Here is a 22,321-nt window from a genome sequence, read left to right on the forward strand (position 1 = left end):
GGCTTCTATAATTCCTGCTCTCTCTTTCAAAACAGTCCGAACACATGCCACCATCATCTGTTTACTGTCCAACTTCAAACTTGCAGCACCAAGTTTTCATCTTCCTCGTTTATTCATTCAACTGCCATTTTTTGGAACAACCTTCCTTCATATGTATTTCCTGAAAATTATGGTCTACAGAAGTTCCAGTCTAATGTCAACAAATATCTTCTCTCGCCTTCTCAACCTCCAACCCAAGCAAGGTACTACTAAGTACTATAGGTTCTTATACCTCTTGTGTTTGGGGTTTTCATATAAAAAAAAAATTATTTTTTCTATTAATTGCATTTATTTATTATTTTTTAAACTCTCATTTCTGAAGATTCTGATTTTTGATTGATTGTTTTTTGCCGCTTTTATTTCCATATATTTAAATAGACTTAAAAACTGTGTTATAAACAGGTAATTTTATGTTTTGACCTTTCACCTCAAGTGGATTTATTTAACTGACCCACTGCACTTCTTTAATGTAATCTTTCATCTTAGATATACAGAATTACTGACTTATTTCATTTAGTCTTCATTAATTATCAATTGAAGGCATAGATATCTGGTATCTAATTTTTATTATTTAAAATGCCTTATACAGGAACAGGCTTGGATGCAGTGTTTCATATTGATCATTGATGGACAAGCTGTCAATAAAATTAATAATTAATTAAATAAAAGGGCTGAGCTTGCTGCACTGAACACAAATTTGCTATATCAGGAGCAATTTTTGTTAATTTTAAATGCAAGCTAGGCTTAATGTTCAGTTTATTTTGGTATTTATTTTTAATAGTAAGCATAATAGCAAGTTATTCAGGGAGGGGAATGCCAGAGGTGAAGTAAACTCTGGCAGTGAGCTGGATGATTTTGTAATAACTGAGAGGAAAGTGGAGGAGAAATTGTTGAAGATAAACATAAAAAAGGCACCCGGGGTGGACGGGATCTATCCAGTTATATTAAAGGAGGCAGCAAAGGAAGTAAGCCAGCCCTTAGCCATAATTATGACAGCTTCTTTGGACTTAGGGGAGGTACTCGTGGACTGGAGATGGGCAAATGTGACCCCAATTCACAAAGGAGGATCAAAGGGCGACACAAGTAATTATAGACCTGTTAGTTTAACTTCTGTTCCAGGAAAATTAATGGAGGCACTGCTTAAAGAAGCACTGCAGGATCATCTAGACAAGACTTCAGTTATAGCTGAGACACAGCATGGTTTTGTTAAGGGGAAGTCTTGCCTGACCAATTTGATTGGATACTAGGATGCAGTCACAAAAGAACTGGATGCAGGGAATAACTTTGATATTATATACTTGGATCTTAGAAAGGCTTTTGATACTGTTGCACATGGAAGACTGCTGCACAAATTGGAGCAGTGTGGCATTGGAGGCAAATTGCTGCTATGGATAAAGGGGTGGTTGAGAGGGAGAAGACAGAGAGTGGTAATCAATGGACACTGCTCATCATGGACTAATGTTATTAGTGGAGTCCCTCAGGGTTCAGTATTGGGTCCATTATTGTTTTCTGTATTTATAAATGATATTGATGATGGTATATCAAGCTTAATGTCCAAGTTTGCAGACGATACGAAGGTTGGCAGGGTTGTTAAGGACACTAATGACAGTACGCTGCTGCAACAGGATGTAGAAAAAGTTGAGCAAATGGGCTGAGAGGTGGCAAATGAAGTTTAACATTGACAAATGTGAAGTACTACATATGGGAAGCAGCAACCCCAGAGTGATGTATCAACTCTGTGGTACTACACTGACATTGGTAGAGAACGAAAAGGACCTGGGGGTAATTGTACAGGCAGATATGAAGTTTTCTGAGCAGTGCAGACGGTCTGCAAGAGTAGCTCATAGTGTCTTGCAATGATATACAGGAATTTTTCTAGCAGGGATAAGGAGATGATTATCCCCTTATATAAGGCAATGAGGCCACACCTTAAGTACTGTATATATAGGTCTGGAGGCCTAATTTTAAGAAGGATGTAGAACTGTTGGAACGAGTACAGAGAAGGGCAACAAGATTAGTGAATGGAACCAAGGGTTGCTCTTATGAAGAAAGGCTTAAACTTTGAAAATTACAGTGTCTGTAGACTAGGCACCTGTGAGGTGATCTGATTGAGGTGTATAAAGCCTTGAATGGTTTGAGCATGCTCAATGCTGAATGAATTCTTCCTCTTGCTCAGAATAATCATTTGAGAGGGCATAAATTCAAATTGAGAAAAGACAGATGTAGTATAGATGTGCAGAAGTTTGCCTTTAGCCAGCGGGTGGTTGGTTGGTGGAACAGACTTCCATCCTTTGTTGTGGAAGTTGATAGCCTTAATAAATTTAAGGCTGAGCTGGACAGGTACTTGGAACGAACGGAGGGGTGAAATGGGAGCGTGTTTTTTTTTTTTTTTTTTATGCTGAAGTTGCATAAGCTTGCTTTCTTGCATCATATGCCTCTACTAATGCTAATTTCTGAGAATCCCACATTCACATAAATATAATGTATTTATGTGAATGTGGTAACAAAAATTTTAAAGCCCAGTCTGAAAAGTTTGTATTCAGCTTTTCTCTTTTAACCAAAAATCATACAAAAAGTTCTTGTGGTGGTGAATCCTCTTGAACTGAAAAATTATCAGGGGATCTTTTCATATCTGAAAATATCTTATCTGACTTTTGTTATCTTGTGTTTCAGCCATGCTTTAAAAGTTATTGATCAGTTCTTAATAGTTTTGTTTGATATCTGTTTTTACCTCTTTCTTCAGTTTCAGTTTAAATGCTATGTAGTATTGGGAAATCTTCAGTCTTATTATTTTTTCCCCCAAATTTTAATTATAAATTCGAGTTCCTTTACAAGGGTTCACACAACTGCATTTACTTAAATGTAGTTTGTTAAGCTGTGTAAATATATCAGCGAAGTAAGCCAATCTTGTCAACCATAGTTTATCAAGGAAACAGTTGGGAAGATTAGTTGCAAGAGTAGCTCATGGAGTATTGTCAATGATATACAGGAATTTTTCCAGCAGGGATAAGGAGGTGATTATTCCATTTACAAGGCAATGGTCAGGCCACACCTAGAGTACTGTATACAGGTCTGGAGGCCTCATTTCAAGAAGGATGTAGAGCTGCTGGAACGAGTACAGAGAAGGGCAACAAGATTAGTGAATGGAACAAAGGGGTGCTCTTACGAAGAAAGGCTTAAGTTTTGCAAATTACAGTGTCTGGAGACTAGGCACCAGCGAGGTGATCTGATAGAGGTGTATAAAGCCTTGAATGGTTTAAGCATGCTCAATGCTGATGGGATTCTTCCTCTAGCTCAGAAAAATCACCTGAGAGGGCATAAATTCAAATTGAGGAAAGACAGATGTAGGATAGACGTGCGGAAATTTGCCTTTAGCCAGCGGGTGGTTGGTTGGTGGAACAGACTGCCATCTCTTGTGGTGGAGGTTGATAGCCTAAATAAGTTTAAGGCTCAGCTGGACAGGTATTTTGAACGAACAGAGGGGTGAAGTGGAAGTGGGTTTTTTTTTTTTTTTTTTTGGCTGATGCTGCATAAGCTTGCTTTCTTGCATCAAATGCCTATGCTAATGCTAAAGATTGGAATTTGTGTCTAGGAGAAATAAATGCACTTCTGAATGTGGCTCATACGAGAAACAAGTCAGCTTCACTTCCCATTTCATTACATAAGATAGTAAACATGCATGAATTTGGTGCAAAGGTTTTATGACTTTTACTGCTTGTTCTAATACAGTTTTTAGTTGTGGGGACATTGTTTTTGCAGTCAAAGCTTTATGATGTAAACTTCAATATGTGAACTTAGCCTTAGGAGCAACTTTTCTGAATTTTAGTTACAGCTCAACCACAGCTTCCAGTCATAGCCTGAGCACCATTGGAACACACTCCAACACAGTTTTGCCAGTTAATTTCATTATTAATTATAAATTCATCGAATATTTCAAAGCCTGTATTGACAGATATTCAATTTTATTTATTTATTATTTTTTTTTATCGAAACAGCCATTGATTTTTGATTTCGGTTTTATTCTTATGGGTTCGTGTACCATCTGGCACAAATAGATGTACTACAGGTCGAGAATCCATACTTTTGGGATATATAAAGTGTCTTTATTCAGAATGTGCGAGAAAAAATATGTAATAGTAGATGTTCTTCCCTTGCATTTTAATGTTAAACTACCAATTACATTCCAGTTGGGACAATATTCTAAAGGTCAACCTTTATTTTGTTCATTCACTTTCTGTACAAAACCTTTCTGTACAAAACAAAGTAATTTAAATAGATAACTGCTAATTCTTCATGGAAAATGTTTCAGAACACTGATGCAGTGCCCAAGAAACGTAAGCCTAAAAAAAAAAAAAAAGATTCTAAAGTAAAGAAGAAACTTCTTTAATTTAATTTGGGAATTCGTTACATTTTTGTTGCCAATTTTTGCATTTGTCAGTCATTATTATCTTTACAAAAAATAAAAAGTAGAAATGGGATTGGATTTTTATTAATTCCTTATTTTCATTATTTAATTATTTTCATTATTTTCTGCTGCAGAACGCTGTGACATTTAAAGACACCAAAAATTCTGGTAAACTTTTGCTAGCAGTTTTCAAGATTTTCATCAACACAGGTTTTTGATCTAAGCAATTTCACTTGCTAGTTAACTCAAACTGAATTTAACTGAAAGCCACAGAGTTCATTCAGATTGCCCAGCCCAGTTCAGTGACTGAACACCCAAGTTCAGTCACTAACACAGACATCTCATCTTACTTGACCCTTCTGATCTCATAGGGACTATATCTTGAATTCTGCTTCTTTCCTGAAAAGAATTTGAGTTTTCTATGTCTTGTTAGTGTGCTGAACAACTGGGATTGATTATTTCAGCAAATTTCCACCAGTCTCAGTTTGATGATATCCACAACTTAAGTGTCAGTTAGATCATGCTATCAGTACCAACCTACTGGTTTTATACCCCCCCCCCCTTATGATTATATATATTTTTTTCCACTACGAGCTAGATGCCAGAGATTGGTTTTATATCCAACTTAAAGACAAATGTTATTATCCAAAGCTCTGCCTAAGTTGTTAATATTTTTGAAAATTGTGTAGTATCACCCAAACAGTTGAATCTATTGTTATGCATTTGAAAATCTGTGACACTACAAGCTAATTTTTCTAGGCTTAAAAGGACAGAAATCTAAATTTTCTCTAGGGTTAATTCTAGAAAGAGAGTCCTACCAAAAAGAAATTCATCATTTACGTAACAGATCTCCTGTCATAAAACCAAGCTCTAGCACCTCATTCTTGGAATCAATCTTTTGAGGAAGGAGAAAGTTCCTCATGATCATTTACCTAATGCAGTAATGCACCTTAAATCTATCAGATTTAATTTTTTGCATTAAAGTATCCCCTTCAATTCTATATCACCTTTTTCACGATGCTGTTTTGTCACTTCAGCTACAGTACTATTGGAGGTCTTTGTAAAAAGTGTCAGTTCATCTGAAATTGTTGTACATTGTAAAACAAAATTTTTTATTTGTTGCTCTGCCTTACATTTTTCACTGTTTTATAACTTTCCTGCAGGTTCATTTTATTATATATGCATATTTTATCCCTTTAAATATACTCATCAAATAGATTTATTATTGTGTGTAATTTGAGTGAAACAAATCTTTTATCCAAAAAGCCCTGAAAATTTTAAATAGAAATATGAAACTGCATTAACAAACCCTGGCATAAACAGCTATAAATATAAATAGTTTCACGAAACATTAGCATTAAAGCAAAAAAGCAGAGAATATACTGCTGTGTTACAGAACTGAAGTTTCAGTAGTAGTATTAGTAATGGCCAAAAGATGCAAGGAAGTTGGATTTTATTACTTATCTATACAACCTATATCCACTCTTAACATTATACTCTTCTCACTGTCAGAAGGTATCAATCCAGCTTCCTCTTAATTTCACCAGATTAATATGAAAATGTTGCTGTTCATCACCCCTCCCCCCAGTAACATATATACCTCAAGTCAACCCTGAAATATCTTGTTTCCAAGCTTTGCAACTCCACACACATTTTTGGAGTCTCTCTCCTTTTATGAGCACTGCATTTTCACAAGATGGGTGCCCCCTTCTCTCTCTCTCTCTCTCTCTCTCTCTCTCTCTCTCTCTCTCTCTCTATATATATATATATATATATATATATATAAAGCATCCATAAAATTACTGAGTTTAGGTTGTAAAGATGTAAAATTATAGTTAAAGTGTAATATATAGAACACCCAATTAATGCCATCAAACGATCGAACATTACATCGGACGTTATGTATATACTAAATAGATACGTTATAGTGTAAAGTTAATATCTTTAAAGTTTGAAAATCCATATAGCCATAGTCCTGCCATATCTCCAGTATACATGAAAACCAAAATATAAATCATATTAAGTAAATTAATAAAATAATAAAATAATAAGCCCAACACAGGAAAATTATTTTGCAAGGAACTTTGTCGAGGGCTAAACCCTTACAAAATAACCAACCCATGCTAGACTGAGCCATCGGTTTCTGTTATCATCTGCCTGTATACTAAAGCCAAAATAGTATAATAGTGGAAATGTGGAATAATTTAGTATAACATTAACGTAAGATTTGAGACAAAAGTAAGTCTAGAATGCCAAAACAACAAGTGTCGTACCGTAATACATAACAACAATTTATAAATGATACAGGCTGGATGATATTTAGCCCGACCGATCGCTACCACATTATAAGCACAACTGAGTAATTATTAAAATTTTTGCTGAACACAATTTAGCATAAAATTTTGCAGAAAATAGCTAATAAAGCTAACCGAAGGAGAACGGAAAAATGTATAGTAGAGCAATAGTACCTCACTCCCCCTCGAATTACTCTAATAGTTCGCGAGGTATGAAAAATAAGGCAAGAGGAAAGCTAAAAGCAAAAAGAAAGAATGAAAAGGTCAATTTATCGATAGTACATCGGATATTAACCGGGAGCGTAACTTCCCGACCCTAAAAGTAGGGATCCTGGTTAGGTAGTAAAGGCCTGTAAAAATATATCAATCGAATAAAAAGAAAAAGAAGAAAAAGAAAAAGGAAAAACCGAAAGGCTAATTCCTAATAAAGTTTACTTTAAGTAGGACATAAATAATGTCAGATAAAGTCAAATTGTCAGTAATGCTAAGAGAACGAAAGACGGAACCTGTCAGATAAGGTCGAATTGTCAGTAATGCTTAGAGAACAAAAGAGGGGACATGGTAAAAACCCGTAAGGAATCTACCAAGCATACTTTACCGTAGCCCAAGGCGGGAAAAACAAAACGCCTGCAGCAACCTCACTAGACTTATATAACTACAAAGCGTCATGCGCCACCTAAGATTTGTCAAGAATTAGCCGGTGTTTTTTGGATGAACAAAAGCATAATAGCGCCCTCTATAATAGAGAAAACAAAACCAATAATACTCAGATGTAGAAGAGAAATCCTAGTATAATATAGAATTCATTCCTACTGTAAAGAACCCATATAGGTACCACTTTTCTAAGGCGTAAGCTATATATAGCGAGTTCAAAACAGCAGTCCCTAGTATGTACATGTATATACAAAGGCTAATTAGTACACCACTCGCTATATCTATACCCTATATTAAAAAAAAAAAATGATTACATTAAGACCACGGCAATATCCAAAATGTATATAACAGTTTAATAAACTGCCTGCCTAATATTTTCGATAATTTCCAACTGGTTTAAATTATCGTGGTACTTTTTTAGTGCTATGGATAAAGCAGTACTCATATGTTTCAAAATGAAATTATATGGGAAACCGTTATCCAATAATTTATGCTTAAGATCGATAAGCGCATATATAACATCACTTTTATTATTACAAATATATACTCTTCTGATAGTTTGTGTCACTATAATGTTTTTAAGTATACGTACAGAGATATTAGTACCCCAACGGGTTAAGTCTATAGTTTTGAAATTGAATTCTTTGCGTTTGTCAAATAGCTTGGTAGATAGTGTATTATTATTAATCTGAATATCTATGTCCAGATATGCTACTTTAAAAGGGTCACCGTTGTTAGTGACTTCTAGAACCAACTCCTGCGGGTAGTGTTTAACCGCTTCTGTAAGAAAGCTAGTATTGTTGAACACAATTAGGTAATCAATATATCTGAACATATGGATATCTTTAACAAAGTTGTTTTCAAAATGATGCAGATATAAGTTGGCGATGAGACACGAGCTACTCGCCCCCATGGCAATGCCAGCATGCTGTATGAAAATATTACTACCATTATAAATATAGCTGTTGGAAATACAAAGATTAATCAAGTTATCCCAATAATTACGTTGGCAGGGTAAAATTTGGCTATATTCTGTAAAATAATTATTTAACACCAATTTTAGACTATCATGTGGGATGCTAGTATTATACTAGGATTTCTCTTCTACATCTGAGTATTATTGGTTTTGTTTTCTCTATTATAGAGGGCGCTATTATGCTTTTGTTCATCCAAAAAACACCGGCTAATTCTTGACAAATCTTAGGTGGCGCATGACGCTTTGTAGTTATATAAGTCTAGTGAGGTTGCTGCAGGCGTTTTGTTTTTCCCGCCTTGGGCTACGGTAAAGTATGCTTGGTAGATTCCTTACGGGTTTTTACCATGTCCCCTCTTTTGTTCTCTAAGCATTACTGACAATTCGACCTTATCTGACAGGTTCCGTCTTTCGTTCTCTTAGCATTACTGACAATTTGACTTTATCTGACATTATTTATGTCCTACTTAAAGTAAACTTTATTAGGAATTAGCCATTCCGTTTTTTCCTTTTTCTTTTTCTTCTTTTTCTTTTTATTCGATTGATATATTTTTACAGGCCTTTACTACCTAACCAGGATCCCTACTTTTAGGGTCGGGAAGTTACGCTCCCGGTTAATATCCGATGTACTATCGATAAATTGACCTTTTCATTCTTTCTTTTTGCTTTTAGCTTTCCTCTTGCCTTATTTTTCATACCTCGCGAACTATTAGAGTAATTCGAGGGGGAGTGAGGTACTATTGCTCTACTATACATTTTTCCGTTCTCCTTCGGTTAGCTTTATTAGCTATTTTCTGCAAAATTTTATGCTAAATTGTGTTCAGCAAAAATTTTAATAATTACTCAGTTGTGCTTATAATGTGGTAGCGATCGGTCGGGCTAAATATCATCCAGCCTGTATCATTTATAAATTGTTGTTATGTATTACGGTACGACACTTGTTGTTTTGGCATTCTAGACTTACTTTTGTCTCAAATCTTACGTTAATGTTATACTAAATTATTCCACATTTCCACTATTATACTATTTTGGCTTTAGTATACAGGCAGATGATAACAGAAACCGATGGCTCAGTCTAGCATGGGTTGGTTATTTTGTAAGGGTTTAGCCCTCGACAAAGTTCCTTGCAAAATAATTTTCCTGTGTTGGGCGTATTATTTTATTATTTTATTAATTTACTTAATATGATTTATATTTTGGTTTTCATGTATACTGGAGATATGGCAGGACTATGGCTATATGGATTTTCAAACTTTAAAGATATTAACTTTACACTATAACGTATCTATTTAGTATATATATATATATATACACAGTCTGTCCTCGTATAGCACGATAGTTGCGTTCCTAGAAACCCTCGTGCAATGCAAAATCGTGCAATATAAACAACAGGCCCTATCGGAAAAGTAGGGTTAGGTGCCGACCACCCAAGATTGAAGACACATTTGGAACCAAAACATTACCAAACACAATAAATAATCGGGTAATTTTAATTGTTATAAAATACTTACGTATTTTATAACTATTAAAATACGTAATAAAAATAATATTATATTATAATAAAGTATTTTTAAGTATTTTTTTATACTAAAAAAGTATTTTTTTACGGATAAAATACGTATTTTATTCGTAAAAAATTTATTATATTAAATAAAATAGTCGTAATAAAATACTTACGTATTTTATAATACGTAAGTATAAATTATAATACGTAAGTCGTAATAAAATATTGCCAATGCTTTTGCTTCTATCGTAAGCAAACTTGCTTTTTGTTTGATTTTCTATCCAAAGAGATGACAGCCGTTCCATCCCTTCCAATTCTTGTGTCTTAATCTAATGGTTTTTAAGTACACTTTGAGTTGTTCCCGCTATGAAAGTTGTTTTTATTTTCTCTGCATTCTTTGTAATTCTCGGCGTTGCCTCATTTAGGTCTGTAGCACGTGCAATATCACATGGTCTTTCATTTCGCTCAAAGCGTTTCACAATTTCATATTTTTTCTCTATCGACAGAAGCGGACTGGCTATAAGCCTTACGGGGGAAACCACGGTGGGCCGGAGGCCGGTGTGATTTTGGCCATAAACCGTAGTATGAGGCCACTACAAATTTTCCCTGGTAAGAATTTTTGACCCAGTCCGCCTCTGTTTATCGATATTGCTTCTTTTTTTTTTCTCTCTGAATCTGCAGTGTCTTAGCCAGAACGCTTCCTTTTCACACCTTTTAAGTATTTTACTCATTTTTAAAACACAATTACAAAACGAGGAGGCACCCTTAATATACATAAACAAAGCTGTGCGCGTGTAGCAACTGAATAAACAACTCCGTAAAGGCCGAGATACACTATTAACACCCCACATTTTACTAAAGCACATTTCTGGGAGTTACTACCATAAAACAATAAAAACAATTTCCAGTTGCGTTTCTGCTAGTGGAATCTGTTATAAACTGGTCGTAAACTCGATCTAATTGCAATTGCAAATTATCGATAGCCGGAATTGTGTGGGTTTTTACGTTATTATGGTGAAATGTGTTTCCCCTTCACTGATATAAAACACATAAATACATTTTCAGAATCTTCTTTAGTCCTATCGTGTTGCGTTCAGTTGGGGCGATTCCGCGTTCGACTGCCATTTCTTGTTAACACGAAGGCGAATCGTGCATAAGCGAATTCGGTTCGTGTTATATAAGATAACGTTCCCCTATTTATAAATCGTGTATGATCGAATTCGTGTAATGCAAACACGTGTTATACGAGGACCGACTGTATATATATATACACATACACACATACCTAGGCTAGGCACATTATAGCCTAAGCTGCTCTTGCGCCAATAGCTTTCAAATAACGACAACAACATCTCTCTCTCTCTCTCTCGTAAATAATTTTCCTTTTTGTCCCTGCATGTCATTATCTTTAAAGATCAACTCTGCTAAATATTGGTGTTAACATTTTCACACCAGCACATAGCATGCAGCCAAGTTTTATCATGATTGTGTGTATGAAATGAATAAGCAATTTATTGCTACATGCTTTCATTATGGATTAAGTGAATTATTTTACAGTTAGCTACATATGATAAGTAAATTAAAATAATGGCTAAGTAATAATTGAACATGAGGGTGTTTTTTTTTTTTTTTTTTTGTCCTTTATCACTGAGCAATACTGTCAGAATTTTATAAAATAAATGAGTATTATTATAATGTAAAAGATTTATTTTACAATATACTTTGCCCTACCAACACAAAGTCTGGTTACAGAGAAGAAAGAACAGAATCGCCATAATAAAATTCAGATAAGTATTTAACATATATGTATATATATATTAAACATATATGTATATGCATATATGTATATATATATATTAAAACTGTTTAATGTATTTTCTCTCACTAAGATTGTTTGAATCACTGAAAAATATTTAGAGTATTAAGTATCAGTTTTGTGTTTATTAGAATAATAGTTCTCTGACATTTCAGAGAACTATTATTCTAACTACTACAATTAATGATATGCATTAAAGAGTGGAGATTATAAAAAAAAAAAAAAACAACAACCCAGTGTTTCACTGCACAAGGCATAAATATTTGTATGAATTCAAGGTTACAGTGCAAGGTGAGCCTCTCTGGGAGTCTACTATACAGTGCGTACATGGGTAAAAATAACCCTAAACAAATGAACCAGTCGAGATGAGTATATTGAAAATCACCATTATAATAACTAAATATTATAATAAAATAATAATATTTGAAGGTATTATGATGGAGAGTTGGGGGGGGGGTGATGAAAGTCATGGCTATCTTTAAGTCTGAGTATCCAAAAATGGTTGCCAAATAAGCATTAATTTGTCAGACCTAAAACCCTGAATAGTGACCTCTGGGAAAACAGCCTTTGGAGGGGGGGGGGGGAATTTAACCTGACTGCAATTGTTCAGAGCCCTATTGAATATTAAGAAAAAGTTTAATGGTCTGAATCTACTGTAGATGTTTTTTTTTACTAATATTAAAGTAATTAAATACAACTAGGTTATGATACAGTGAGAAATCCCTAAAAGATTCTAAACACTCTCTGATATGGTATTTAGCATTTTTTTTAGCATTAGCATTAGTAGAGGCATTTGATGCAAGAAAGCAAGCTTATGCAGCATCAGCCAAAAAAAAAAAACCCACTTCCACTTCACCCCTCTGTTCATTCAAAATACCTGTCCAGCTGAGCCTTAAACTTATTTAGGCTATCAACCTCCACCACAAGGGATGGAAGTCTGTTCCACCAACCAACCACCCGCTGGCTAAAGGCAAATTTCCGCACGTCTATCCTACATCTGTCTTTCCTCAATTTGAATTTATGCCCTCTCAGGTGATTTTTCTGAGCTAGAGATTTTTGGGATTTTTCATCATATTACAGCATTGTATCAGAGTACTTTCTCTCCACTAGATCTTTGCTTAAGGATTACTAATCTGGAACTACTTAGCTTAATGAATTATGCTGTTTACCGTTTTTTTGCTATTTATACTTAGATAGTCACGAGCCCTCCCCACCATCCTTCAGCAATAATTTAAAATAACTTTATTTTATTTTATTAGTGGTCTTCATATGCCCATTTCAATAGGTTCATTTGTTTTGGATTATTTTTACCAAGGTGAACTCTGCATAGTAGTTAGAATTACAGCGGGTCCTCACATGCAGTAACTCAAACTCATAAATATTTTTTTTCTCTGTGCAAGAAGGGTATTCTTGTTTATTATATTCTAGGATTATATAAATAGCATTATTTCATATTCTCAACTAACCTACATATTCAATAATTAAATATTTTATTATTTTTTTAAATAGTTATCTGTTTTAATTGGATTGCATTTCTTTCACAAGTTATTTTACTTTATATGAAATAGTAGGGATTCTTTTGGAAACTCATATTTTTAACTCCATTTAAATTGATTCTGTAAATAGCCTGGAATGCATGCATGCATGTTACTGAATCATTATTTTTGGCATCTCATGGCCTTAGTTGCCTTGCTGCTTTAAATAGCCTAATCCTCCAAGTCTCACATTAAATCTCGTTCCCAATATGGGATGGGAAACTTGCTTTCATTTCAAAATTAGGATATTAGTAGCTGCCCTTGTTTTTATAGGTGTTGCTAAATAAATAACATCATATAACTACATAAACATAGTTTATTTCATATTTTATCTGTAATATTTTAATTTTATTCTATTGTAGAATGCCCAAAGCATAGAGACCATGTCATGGTTTCATGTGTTAAAGTCTGGTTGCAAAGAAGAAAAGGCAGAGTCTGCAGATAATTCTGACTTTGGTGTTTTATCATCTGTTGTTGAAAAAGTTGTTCTTCCTAAACTTACTGGTATGCTTTGATCTCTTCTGTTTTTCAGAAATCAAAATACACATCTACTAATACAAATTCTAACCGTTGAATAATGCCCACTTAAATTTTAAATACAATATTAACATATATGCTTATAAAAATAAGAGAACATAAACTTAATTGAGATGACAGACTTACATTTGAATAACAAGTGATATTATTTTGTTATTTCAAGTGTTTGATTTATTTGATTATAATTTGTTATTAAAAATTTAAAAAAGTATGGTTTTAGAGGCAGAATTTATAATTTGCATAAATATAAGTTTACTAACAGAAAAACTGGGATTATTGTAAACAAATATGGTAATAAATTCAAAGTTAATAAGGGTGTTCCACTTGTCGTTCTGGCTCCATTTTATTCACTATTTTTCTAAATGACTTATTTTTGAGCATAGTTATATAAGGTTATATGGAGGTTACACACTGTTGAAAAAAAAATGACAAAATTCAAGAAGACTATTTCCTTCAGACGTTGATATACAATAATTTAGTCAACAACAAAGTAAAAAAAATATTACCTTAATTAAAGCTTTTTGGCAATTTACTGACTATTTTCCTGAAGTAAAATCTCACATTTCTACATATCCCCACTTATCTAAACTTTGTAAATATTCTTCTGATAGCTTTGCAGCTAGCACTGTTACTACATTTTCTACAGTATTGAGGGTCATCCTCAAAAGTCTAGAGAAGTCCACGAACAAACCTCGTTCATATTGGCCAGTAGCATTATTGCCAATACTTGATAAGATCTTGGAAAGGCTGGCGCTTGGGAATCTGATGCATTATGATGCCCTTGGTTTGGCTTCTCCAAAACAGTACAGATTCAAAAAGGGCTCCTCTTCAGAGGGTGCCATCAATTATTTAGTCACTCATGCTAATGAACATACTGGTCGATATGGCCTGGGCTTGCTCATGGACTTTGAGGGGGCATTCAATGCCCTTTGGCGGGAGAGTAACTTCCACAGGGCTAGAGCATTCCGTTGCTCATCCCTTTTCCCTTAATTATTTTTTTCTGTTAGTGAAGGAAATATCTGATTCAAAATTGTCTTCATGATAGGCAGGTTATTATCCAAACTTCATATGCCGAGGAACAGCAATGTTTAGAATGTGGCTGCCCATAGGGGTCAGTCTTGGGACCTACCTTCTGGTCAGTTGTGTTAGACAAGTTTCTAACTAGCCATGATGTGGGTGGAGTGGACATACTTGCTTATGCAGATGACCTTGCGGAGGGGGGGGACTCCCACAGGAAACAGGGCAGTTACATGTCTGGCCCAATTGACATTACGAGTCTCTATGCATAAGCTAAAGGTCACTGGCCAAAAATCATTCACTTTGTGCCTTAAGGGGTGACTCATTGTGGCAAGGCCACCAGTTTGTTGTGCTGGGATTCTCTCCTTGAGACATGTCAGACAGACGAAGTATCTCAGAGTGTGTGAGGAGTGCTTATGTAATTAGCATGCCTTCTTAGTGCATGCTAATTACATTAAGGAGACTATTAAAAAGCAAAGCTGTATGCCAAGCTGCGAAGAATAACCCTCACTGATTGGGACAATAAGGGGAGGGCCTTCCTCTATGATAACATCTTTGCCCCAATCGTGACAAGCATTAGGGAAACTTGCCCAAGGTTTTTGCTCTTCTAAGCATCACTAGGCATCCTCTCAGCAAGTTTTAAAGTGTCCTCTCAGGAAAACTTCCTGCAGACTTGGTGGATGGTGAGGGCTGCCGTGATGTATGCTCGCAATTGAGGGATTCTCAGACAGATTTTGGGTGTCCAGTTGTGCCTGATTCATTGGGTGACCAATGGCCCTCTTTTGAAATTAGATTTTTTTTTTTTTTTTTTTTTTTTCCAGCCAACGTGAGAGGTATTAGAACCTATAGTACTTGATACCGTGCGTGGGTTGGAGGTTGAAAGAAGATATTTGTTTACATTAGACGTAAACTTCTGTAGACTGTAATTTTCAGGAAATACGTACGAAGAAAGGTTGTTCCAGAAAACGGCAGTTGAATGAATAAATGAGGAAGATGAAAAGTTGGTTCTGTGAGTTTGAAGTTGGACAGTAAATGGATGTTGGCTGGCGGCGGCACGTGTTCGGACTCTTTTGAAAGAGAGAGCGGGAATTATAGAAGCCAATTCAGAAGAACAGTGCCCATGGAAGTATCTGTAGAAAAGGCATGCAGCAGACACAGTACGCCTATGAGACAGCGAGTGGAGAAACTCTGTTTAGAGAGGAGTCATTAATTAAAATAACTGCCCTCTTCTGAATGGAATCTAGAAGCCGCAGAGAGGTTTTGGGGACACTGCCCCAGATGTGAGAACAATATTCCATGGTAAGGCAGATTTGCGATTTGTACAGAGTGAACAGCTGTTTGGAAGAAAAGTAACGCCGAGAGTGAAAGAGAAAACCAAGTTTTTTAGATGCAGAGGAAGCAATATTTGTAATGTGCTTGTGCCAAGAGAGAGATTAGAAGTCAGGGTAATCCCCAAAAGAGATATATCATTTTGCCTAGAAATCGGAGTGTCACCAAACATAAGCATAGGAGCAGAAGAATCCTTTTTGCGAGATATAAGACAAGACTGAGTTTTAGAAAGATTGAAATCAACTAAGTTGTTTTTGCCCCACTGGAAAATTACCTGGAGATCGGTATTTAAAGAATTGGTAGCGGATATTTGAGAAGTTGAAGCTGATTGAGCAGGGCAAGGTTTCTCAAAAAAGGAAAGTGGAATGCAATGTGCTATCTTCGGCAAAACTATGGATAGGATTTCCAGTCAATGGAAGAAGGTCATTAATATACAAGAGGAAAAGAGTGGGGGAAAGAACTGAACCTTGGGGGACACCAGTATTAGTGGAAAAGTTAGAAGATAGAGAGCCATCTAGCATCACCCTCAGTAAGCAATCGGAGAGAAAACTGGATAACCAATTACAAAAAACAGTTGGCAAACCATAAAATGGAAGCTTGTTTAGAAGACCTTTATGCCAAACACAATAGAAAGCCTTTGAGATGTCAATAGCAACTGCTTGTGTTTCACCAAACTTTTCCATTGAATTAGTCCGTAAATGGGTAACATAAGCCAGAATATCACCAGTGGATCGACACTGACGGAATCCATACTGGCGATCGTTGATAAGATGGAAGGTTTCTAGGTAGTTTAAGAGTTGGTGGTTAATTGATTTCTTCGTTACTTTAGAAAGAGTAGAAGTAATTGCAATTGTAATTGACGATAATTAGATGGGAGGGATACGTCACCCTATTTAGGAACTGGCTGGATATGAGCAAATTTCCAAGCAGAAGGAAAAACACCTTTGGAATAAGAAAGTGAAAAAAGACCGCAAAGAACAGGAGTAAGTTCAGGAGCACAGGTTTTGAGAACAAGTGGAGAAATACCATCGGGACCTGGAGCTTTCTTAGCATCAATATACTTCTCAAAATCCTTCTGACATCCTTTTCATGGAAGACCACAGGAGGCATTAAATAGAGCATGTTGGTAATGGTGGGAGGTGTTTTACAGAGATCATTAATACAGGGGTTGGAAGAAAAATGGGATGCTAGCAGGTCAGCTTTATCCTTGGCTGAAGTGACAACAGAACCATCTGGTTTTGACAGAGGTGGAACAGAGATGGGCAAAAGTTGCGGCCAATAGCTTTGGCAAAAGACCAGAATGCTCGGCTACCATTAGGGTAAGAAGCAAGTTTTCTACTCTTAGCCTGGGCGCCTCCATAGCCAGGTGGGCAGGAGCAGCAGTGCGTAGCACACATTTCTTGATTAGACCGGGGTTCGAGCCCGTCACCACCAAATACGGAGGATGCGGAAAGGTCAGGGAATGACCACAGCATATTCCCAGAGCAATATGGCCTTAGTTGCTAATGCTCCTAAAAACCAAACAACAACAAACAACTCTTAGCCTGTTCAAAATCTAGTTTGGACTGATTAATAACTGCTTTACAATTGTTGCGAGCTTTGGTGTAGGCAGAAAATGCAACTGAAGAATTGGAAACAAGGCAATTACGACATGCAACGTTCTTCTCTTGAACAGCCTTAGCACATTTATTGGAAAACCAAGGTTTAGATAAAGGATGAGACTTTAAAGTGGAGTGTGGAATAAAGGACTCCATTCCTACAAGAATAATTTCACTGACACGATCTGTGCAAACGTTGACATCAGAAGTTTTGAAACAGTAATCCGACCAAGTAAAAGAAGAAGAGAAATCTCGCAGTTCATCCCATTTTGCATTCTTGTAATTCTAAACAATACAAGGTTGGGAATAGCCATGAGATAAAGGCTCCATTGGAGAAGAGACAATCACTAAGTTGTGATCTGAGGTGTCTAAAGGACCACTCACTTCGACCATGTACTTAGAAGAGTTGTTTGTGAGAAAAAGATCAAGCAGTTGTATGGTTAGGATTGTCCAGGATTCTTGTAGGTAAATGAGCAGTCTGTGCAAGGTCATTGGTAATTGCAAAAGCCTCAGCATCTCAACCAGCTGGGTCTGTGTGAATAGAAAACAGAAGCCAGCTGGAGTTGTCAACATTGAAATCACCAAGGAAAATTACCTCACTGTTAGGAAAGTTGGACTGGAGAAAGCCAAGTTGCAAAGAGAGGAAGTCAAAGAGCACTAATTAGTGGAGTTGTCAGAACGGTAGAGACTACAAATGAATTTGACACAATGAGGTAGAGAGAGAGAGAGAGATTTTAAACCAGAGAAAATCTAAAAGAGGGAATTCCATATTACCAAGTCTCTGACAGGGAATATCAGTGCGGACATATGCACAAGTACCATCTTTGAGGCGAAAGGAATCATACAGTGAATAATTTGGGCAACTGAGATGAGCAGTAGTTGAATCAACCGATGAATGAGATTCGGTCAGAAAAAGTACATGGGGTGTGGCAGCCTGCAAGTGGAAATGGTCATCGTTGAGATTAGAATTGAGACCACATATATTTGTGAAATGAACTAAGAAGTGTTTGGAAGGTTTAGATCTTTTCGCAGATAAGCTTACTCTATTTGGCAAGTCATGGTGTATTCAATAATAAGAAAAAGTGGGGGGGGACATCTGTATGAAATAATGAAATTTTTGGATATGGAGTACACATGGTAAGAATATACCCGGATCCTTGACATAACATGGCCTCGAAAATCCCCCCCCCCCCGCATACACACTACTCGGACCCCCTCCAGTCACTATCTGGCAGAGTAGAGGTAGCAAGATTATACACTAGCTGATCCGGAAACCTCCTAAAGAGTTACCAATAGGTTCAGTCTGGTGTACCAACTAGTGGCCAGCCTGCAAACACCATTTTAGAGCTGTACCCCCGAAATATAAGGAAGATTGGATCTCTCCATGATGTTCTTATTCATCATAGCCTTAAAAGTCGTCAGTCATACCGCATAATGGAAGAGATGGAGGAAGGGTTGACCGGAACTTAGCTCCTCTGGAGACTAAACATGGGTTCCACCACTTCAAGCCTCCAGTAAGCAAAGTGGTGGTATTGCACCGGTTGATGAGAGTCATCTACCACCTAGTATTGCCTGGTAACACAGAGGGGCGGCATTCCTCCATGTGGTGTGGGCACCACACCTCGACCCCTGCTTACGTTGGTTCATACCTGAGTGGTCACCCATAGTCTGCTTGTGCCTTGGGATTATACCCAGGATTACTAACAGTCCCACCATCGTAAAAGTGCAAGCAGAGGATTTGGCTGTCACAGACCGTCCGGACTTCGTAGAAATTGGATCTACTTAACTTGAATATCACCCGAATATCAGTTCCATCAGTGTTTTAGACTCCCAGGTAGCAAGTACAGCTTGTCTAGCCTATCTGAGAGAATGTCTGTGACAACCTCAAGGACCTCCAAGATTGGAGGCACATCAATGATGAGTTAGAAACCATGTGGAAGAACCAGTGGATTAATTCTAAGAAGGGAAGAACAACACACTAGTCAGACTTTTGTGGATTTATTGGATGATTGTTTTCTGCAGCAGCATGTTCGAGAGGCAACCAGAGAAAGTAATACTCTTGATCTGGTTATCAGCAGTGATCACAGTGTACTGATGTGGGATTTAATTACCATCAGGGGTAAAGGAAAGGGTTTTTCCTTCCGTAAAGGTGAGTACAGTGGTCTCCGACAGTTTTTAAATTCTGTACAGTGGGATAAACTGACGATGTTACCAACAGTAAATTCTAAGTGGGAAGCATTCAAGGAATTAATCGTGGATGCTACTAAAAGTTTCATACCAATTAAGAAATATTGTTCAAGGTTTAGGCCTAAATGGTTATCTAATGAACTAATGAGACTCGTAACAGAGAAAAAAAATGCATGGGATGCATATAAATTATCAAGCGACTCAGAAGCCTATGGCAGATATAAGCTAGCCTGTAATCAGGTCACAAAGGAGGTTAGGCAGGCGAAGGCAGATTACGAGAAATCCTTGGCAAAAGATGCTAAGAAAAACAGCAAGGATTTCTTTACTTATATAAACTCTAAAAGGAAGGGGATGAATCTGATTGGTCCACTTGACATCGATGGTTCGACTGTTGATGATCCTGCTCAGATAGCAAACAAACTGAATGAGTATTTTGCATCTACATTCACATATGAGGAATTATTAAGGTTTGAAAATGGCAAAAGGTTATCAAATTGTAGCAGGATACTTAATGATTTTGTAATAACTGAAAGCAAAGTGGAGGAGAAATTGTTGAAGTTAAACATAAGAAAAGCACCTGTGGTGGATGGGATCTATCAAGTTATATTAAAGGAGGCGGCAAAGCAACTAAGCAAACCCTTAGCCATAATTATGAGAGCGTCCTTGGACTCAGGGGAGGTTCCCACGGACTGGAGATCTGCAAATGTATCCCCAATTCACAAAGGGGGATCGAAGGGTGACATGAGTAATTACAGACCAGTTAGTCTAACTTCTGTTCCGGGTAAAATAATGGAGTCACTGGTTAAAGATGCATTGCAGGATCATCTAGACAAGACTGCAGCAATAATTCAGACACAGCATGGGTTTGTTAAGGGAAAGTCTTGTCTGACAAATTTGATAGGATATTATGATGTGGTTACAAAGGAACTGGATGCAAAAAATTATTTTGATATCATATATTTGGATTTCAGAAAAGCTTTTGACACTGTTGCGCATGGAAGACTATTGTACAAATTGGAGCAGAATGGTATTAAGGGTAAGTTGTTACAATGGATAAAAGGATGGTTAAGTGGGAGAAGATTGAGGGTGGTAATCAATGGGTGCTGCTCTTTGTGGACGAATGTTATTAGTGGAGTCCCACAGGGTTCGGTGTTAGGTCCAATGTTGTTTTGTATATTTATCAATGATATTGATGAAGGTATATCAGGCTTAATGTCGAAGTTTGCAGATGATACAAAGGTTGGCAGGGTTGTTAATGACAGTAATGGCAATGTGCTACTGCAACAGGATCTAGATAATTTGGGCAGATGGGCTAAGAAGTGGCAACTGAAGTTTAACCTTGACAAATGCATAGTACTGCATATGGGTAGAAGTAACCCCCAGAGAAACGTACCAACTGTGTGGTACTACACTTAAGGTGGTAGAAAATGAAAAAGACCTGGGTGTAATTGTGCAGGCAGATATGAAGTTTTCTGAGCAATGCAGCCAGGCTGCCAGGGCAGGTCATGGGGTTTTGTCAATGATATATAGGAATTTTGCCAGCAAGGAGAAGGAGGTGATTGTCCCTCTGTATAAGGCAATGGTCAGGCTGTGCCTTGAGTACTGCGTACAGGTCTGGAGGCCTCATTTTAGGAAGGATGTAGATTTACTTGAGCATGTACAGAGAAGGGCAACAAGATTGGTGAGGGGAATGAAGGGATCCTCTTACCAAGAGAGGCTTAAGTTCTGCAAATTGCAGTGGCTGGAGACGAGGCACCTGCGCGGTGATCTGATTGAGGTGTATAAGGCTTTGAATGGGTTGAGCACGCTGAAGTCTGATGGGATCCTTCCACTTGTTCAGATTACGAACCTAAGGGAGCATAAATTCAAATTAAGAAAAGACAGATGTAGAATAGATGTGCGAAAATTTGCCTTTAGCCAGCGGGTGGTTAATTGCTGGAACAAACTTCCATCTGTCGTGGAAGTTGATAGGTTGAATAAATTTAAGGAGGAACTGGACAGGCATTTGGAGGGAATGGTGTGATTTTTTATTTTATTTTATTTTTTGGCTGATGCTGCATAAGCTCATACACTTGCTTTCTTGCATCACATGCCACTACTACTACTACATTTGCTTTGCTGTTGTTCATTCAGACTGTGTTAGCCAGAAGCTTCAGCCATGGCAGTTTGGGCTGTTTGCTTGCTGTGCCCTGACTGGATACAGCCTGAAGTCCAGGCTTTGCCACCTTGGTCTGATTGATTCTGAGCTCCGATTATGCACAGAGAACCAGTGACCAGCCTCCACATCATAATGCATTGTCCTGTTTATCAGGATATAAGGGCAGCTAGAGCAAGGGACTCTTGCTCCCTATGAGGATACCTTGAAAGATCTCTTTGTTACCCGTGATAGTTTCACAGAGTTTTGTGACTTTGTAAAAAGGATTAGAGCTAGAG

The 22,321-nt window shown here is 36.9% G+C and overlaps 1 protein-coding gene across 2 annotated transcripts in view; it reads left to right on the forward strand.

Annotated features, from left to right (window-relative positions):
• The window catches only part of LOC150083689 (PAX3- and PAX7-binding protein 1), a 188,769-nt gene that overhangs the window by 94,965 nt on the left and 71,483 nt on the right, over window positions 1-22,321 (forward strand). For both annotated transcript variants that reach the window (XM_090378126.1, XM_090378125.1), the window contains exon 13: window positions 13,583-13,724. In XM_090378126.1, coding sequence (XP_090234252.1) covers window positions 13,583-13,724 — 142 coding nt within the window. The remainder of the gene's footprint in view (window positions 1-13,582; window positions 13,725-22,321) is intronic.

Source organism: Mastigoproctus giganteus, chromosome 7 (assembly GCF_048544385.1).
Source record: "Mastigoproctus giganteus isolate SK-2022 chromosome 7, ASM4854438v1, whole genome shotgun sequence".
NCBI classification, from domain to species: Eukaryota; Metazoa; Arthropoda; class Arachnida; order Uropygi; family Thelyphonidae; genus Mastigoproctus; species Mastigoproctus giganteus.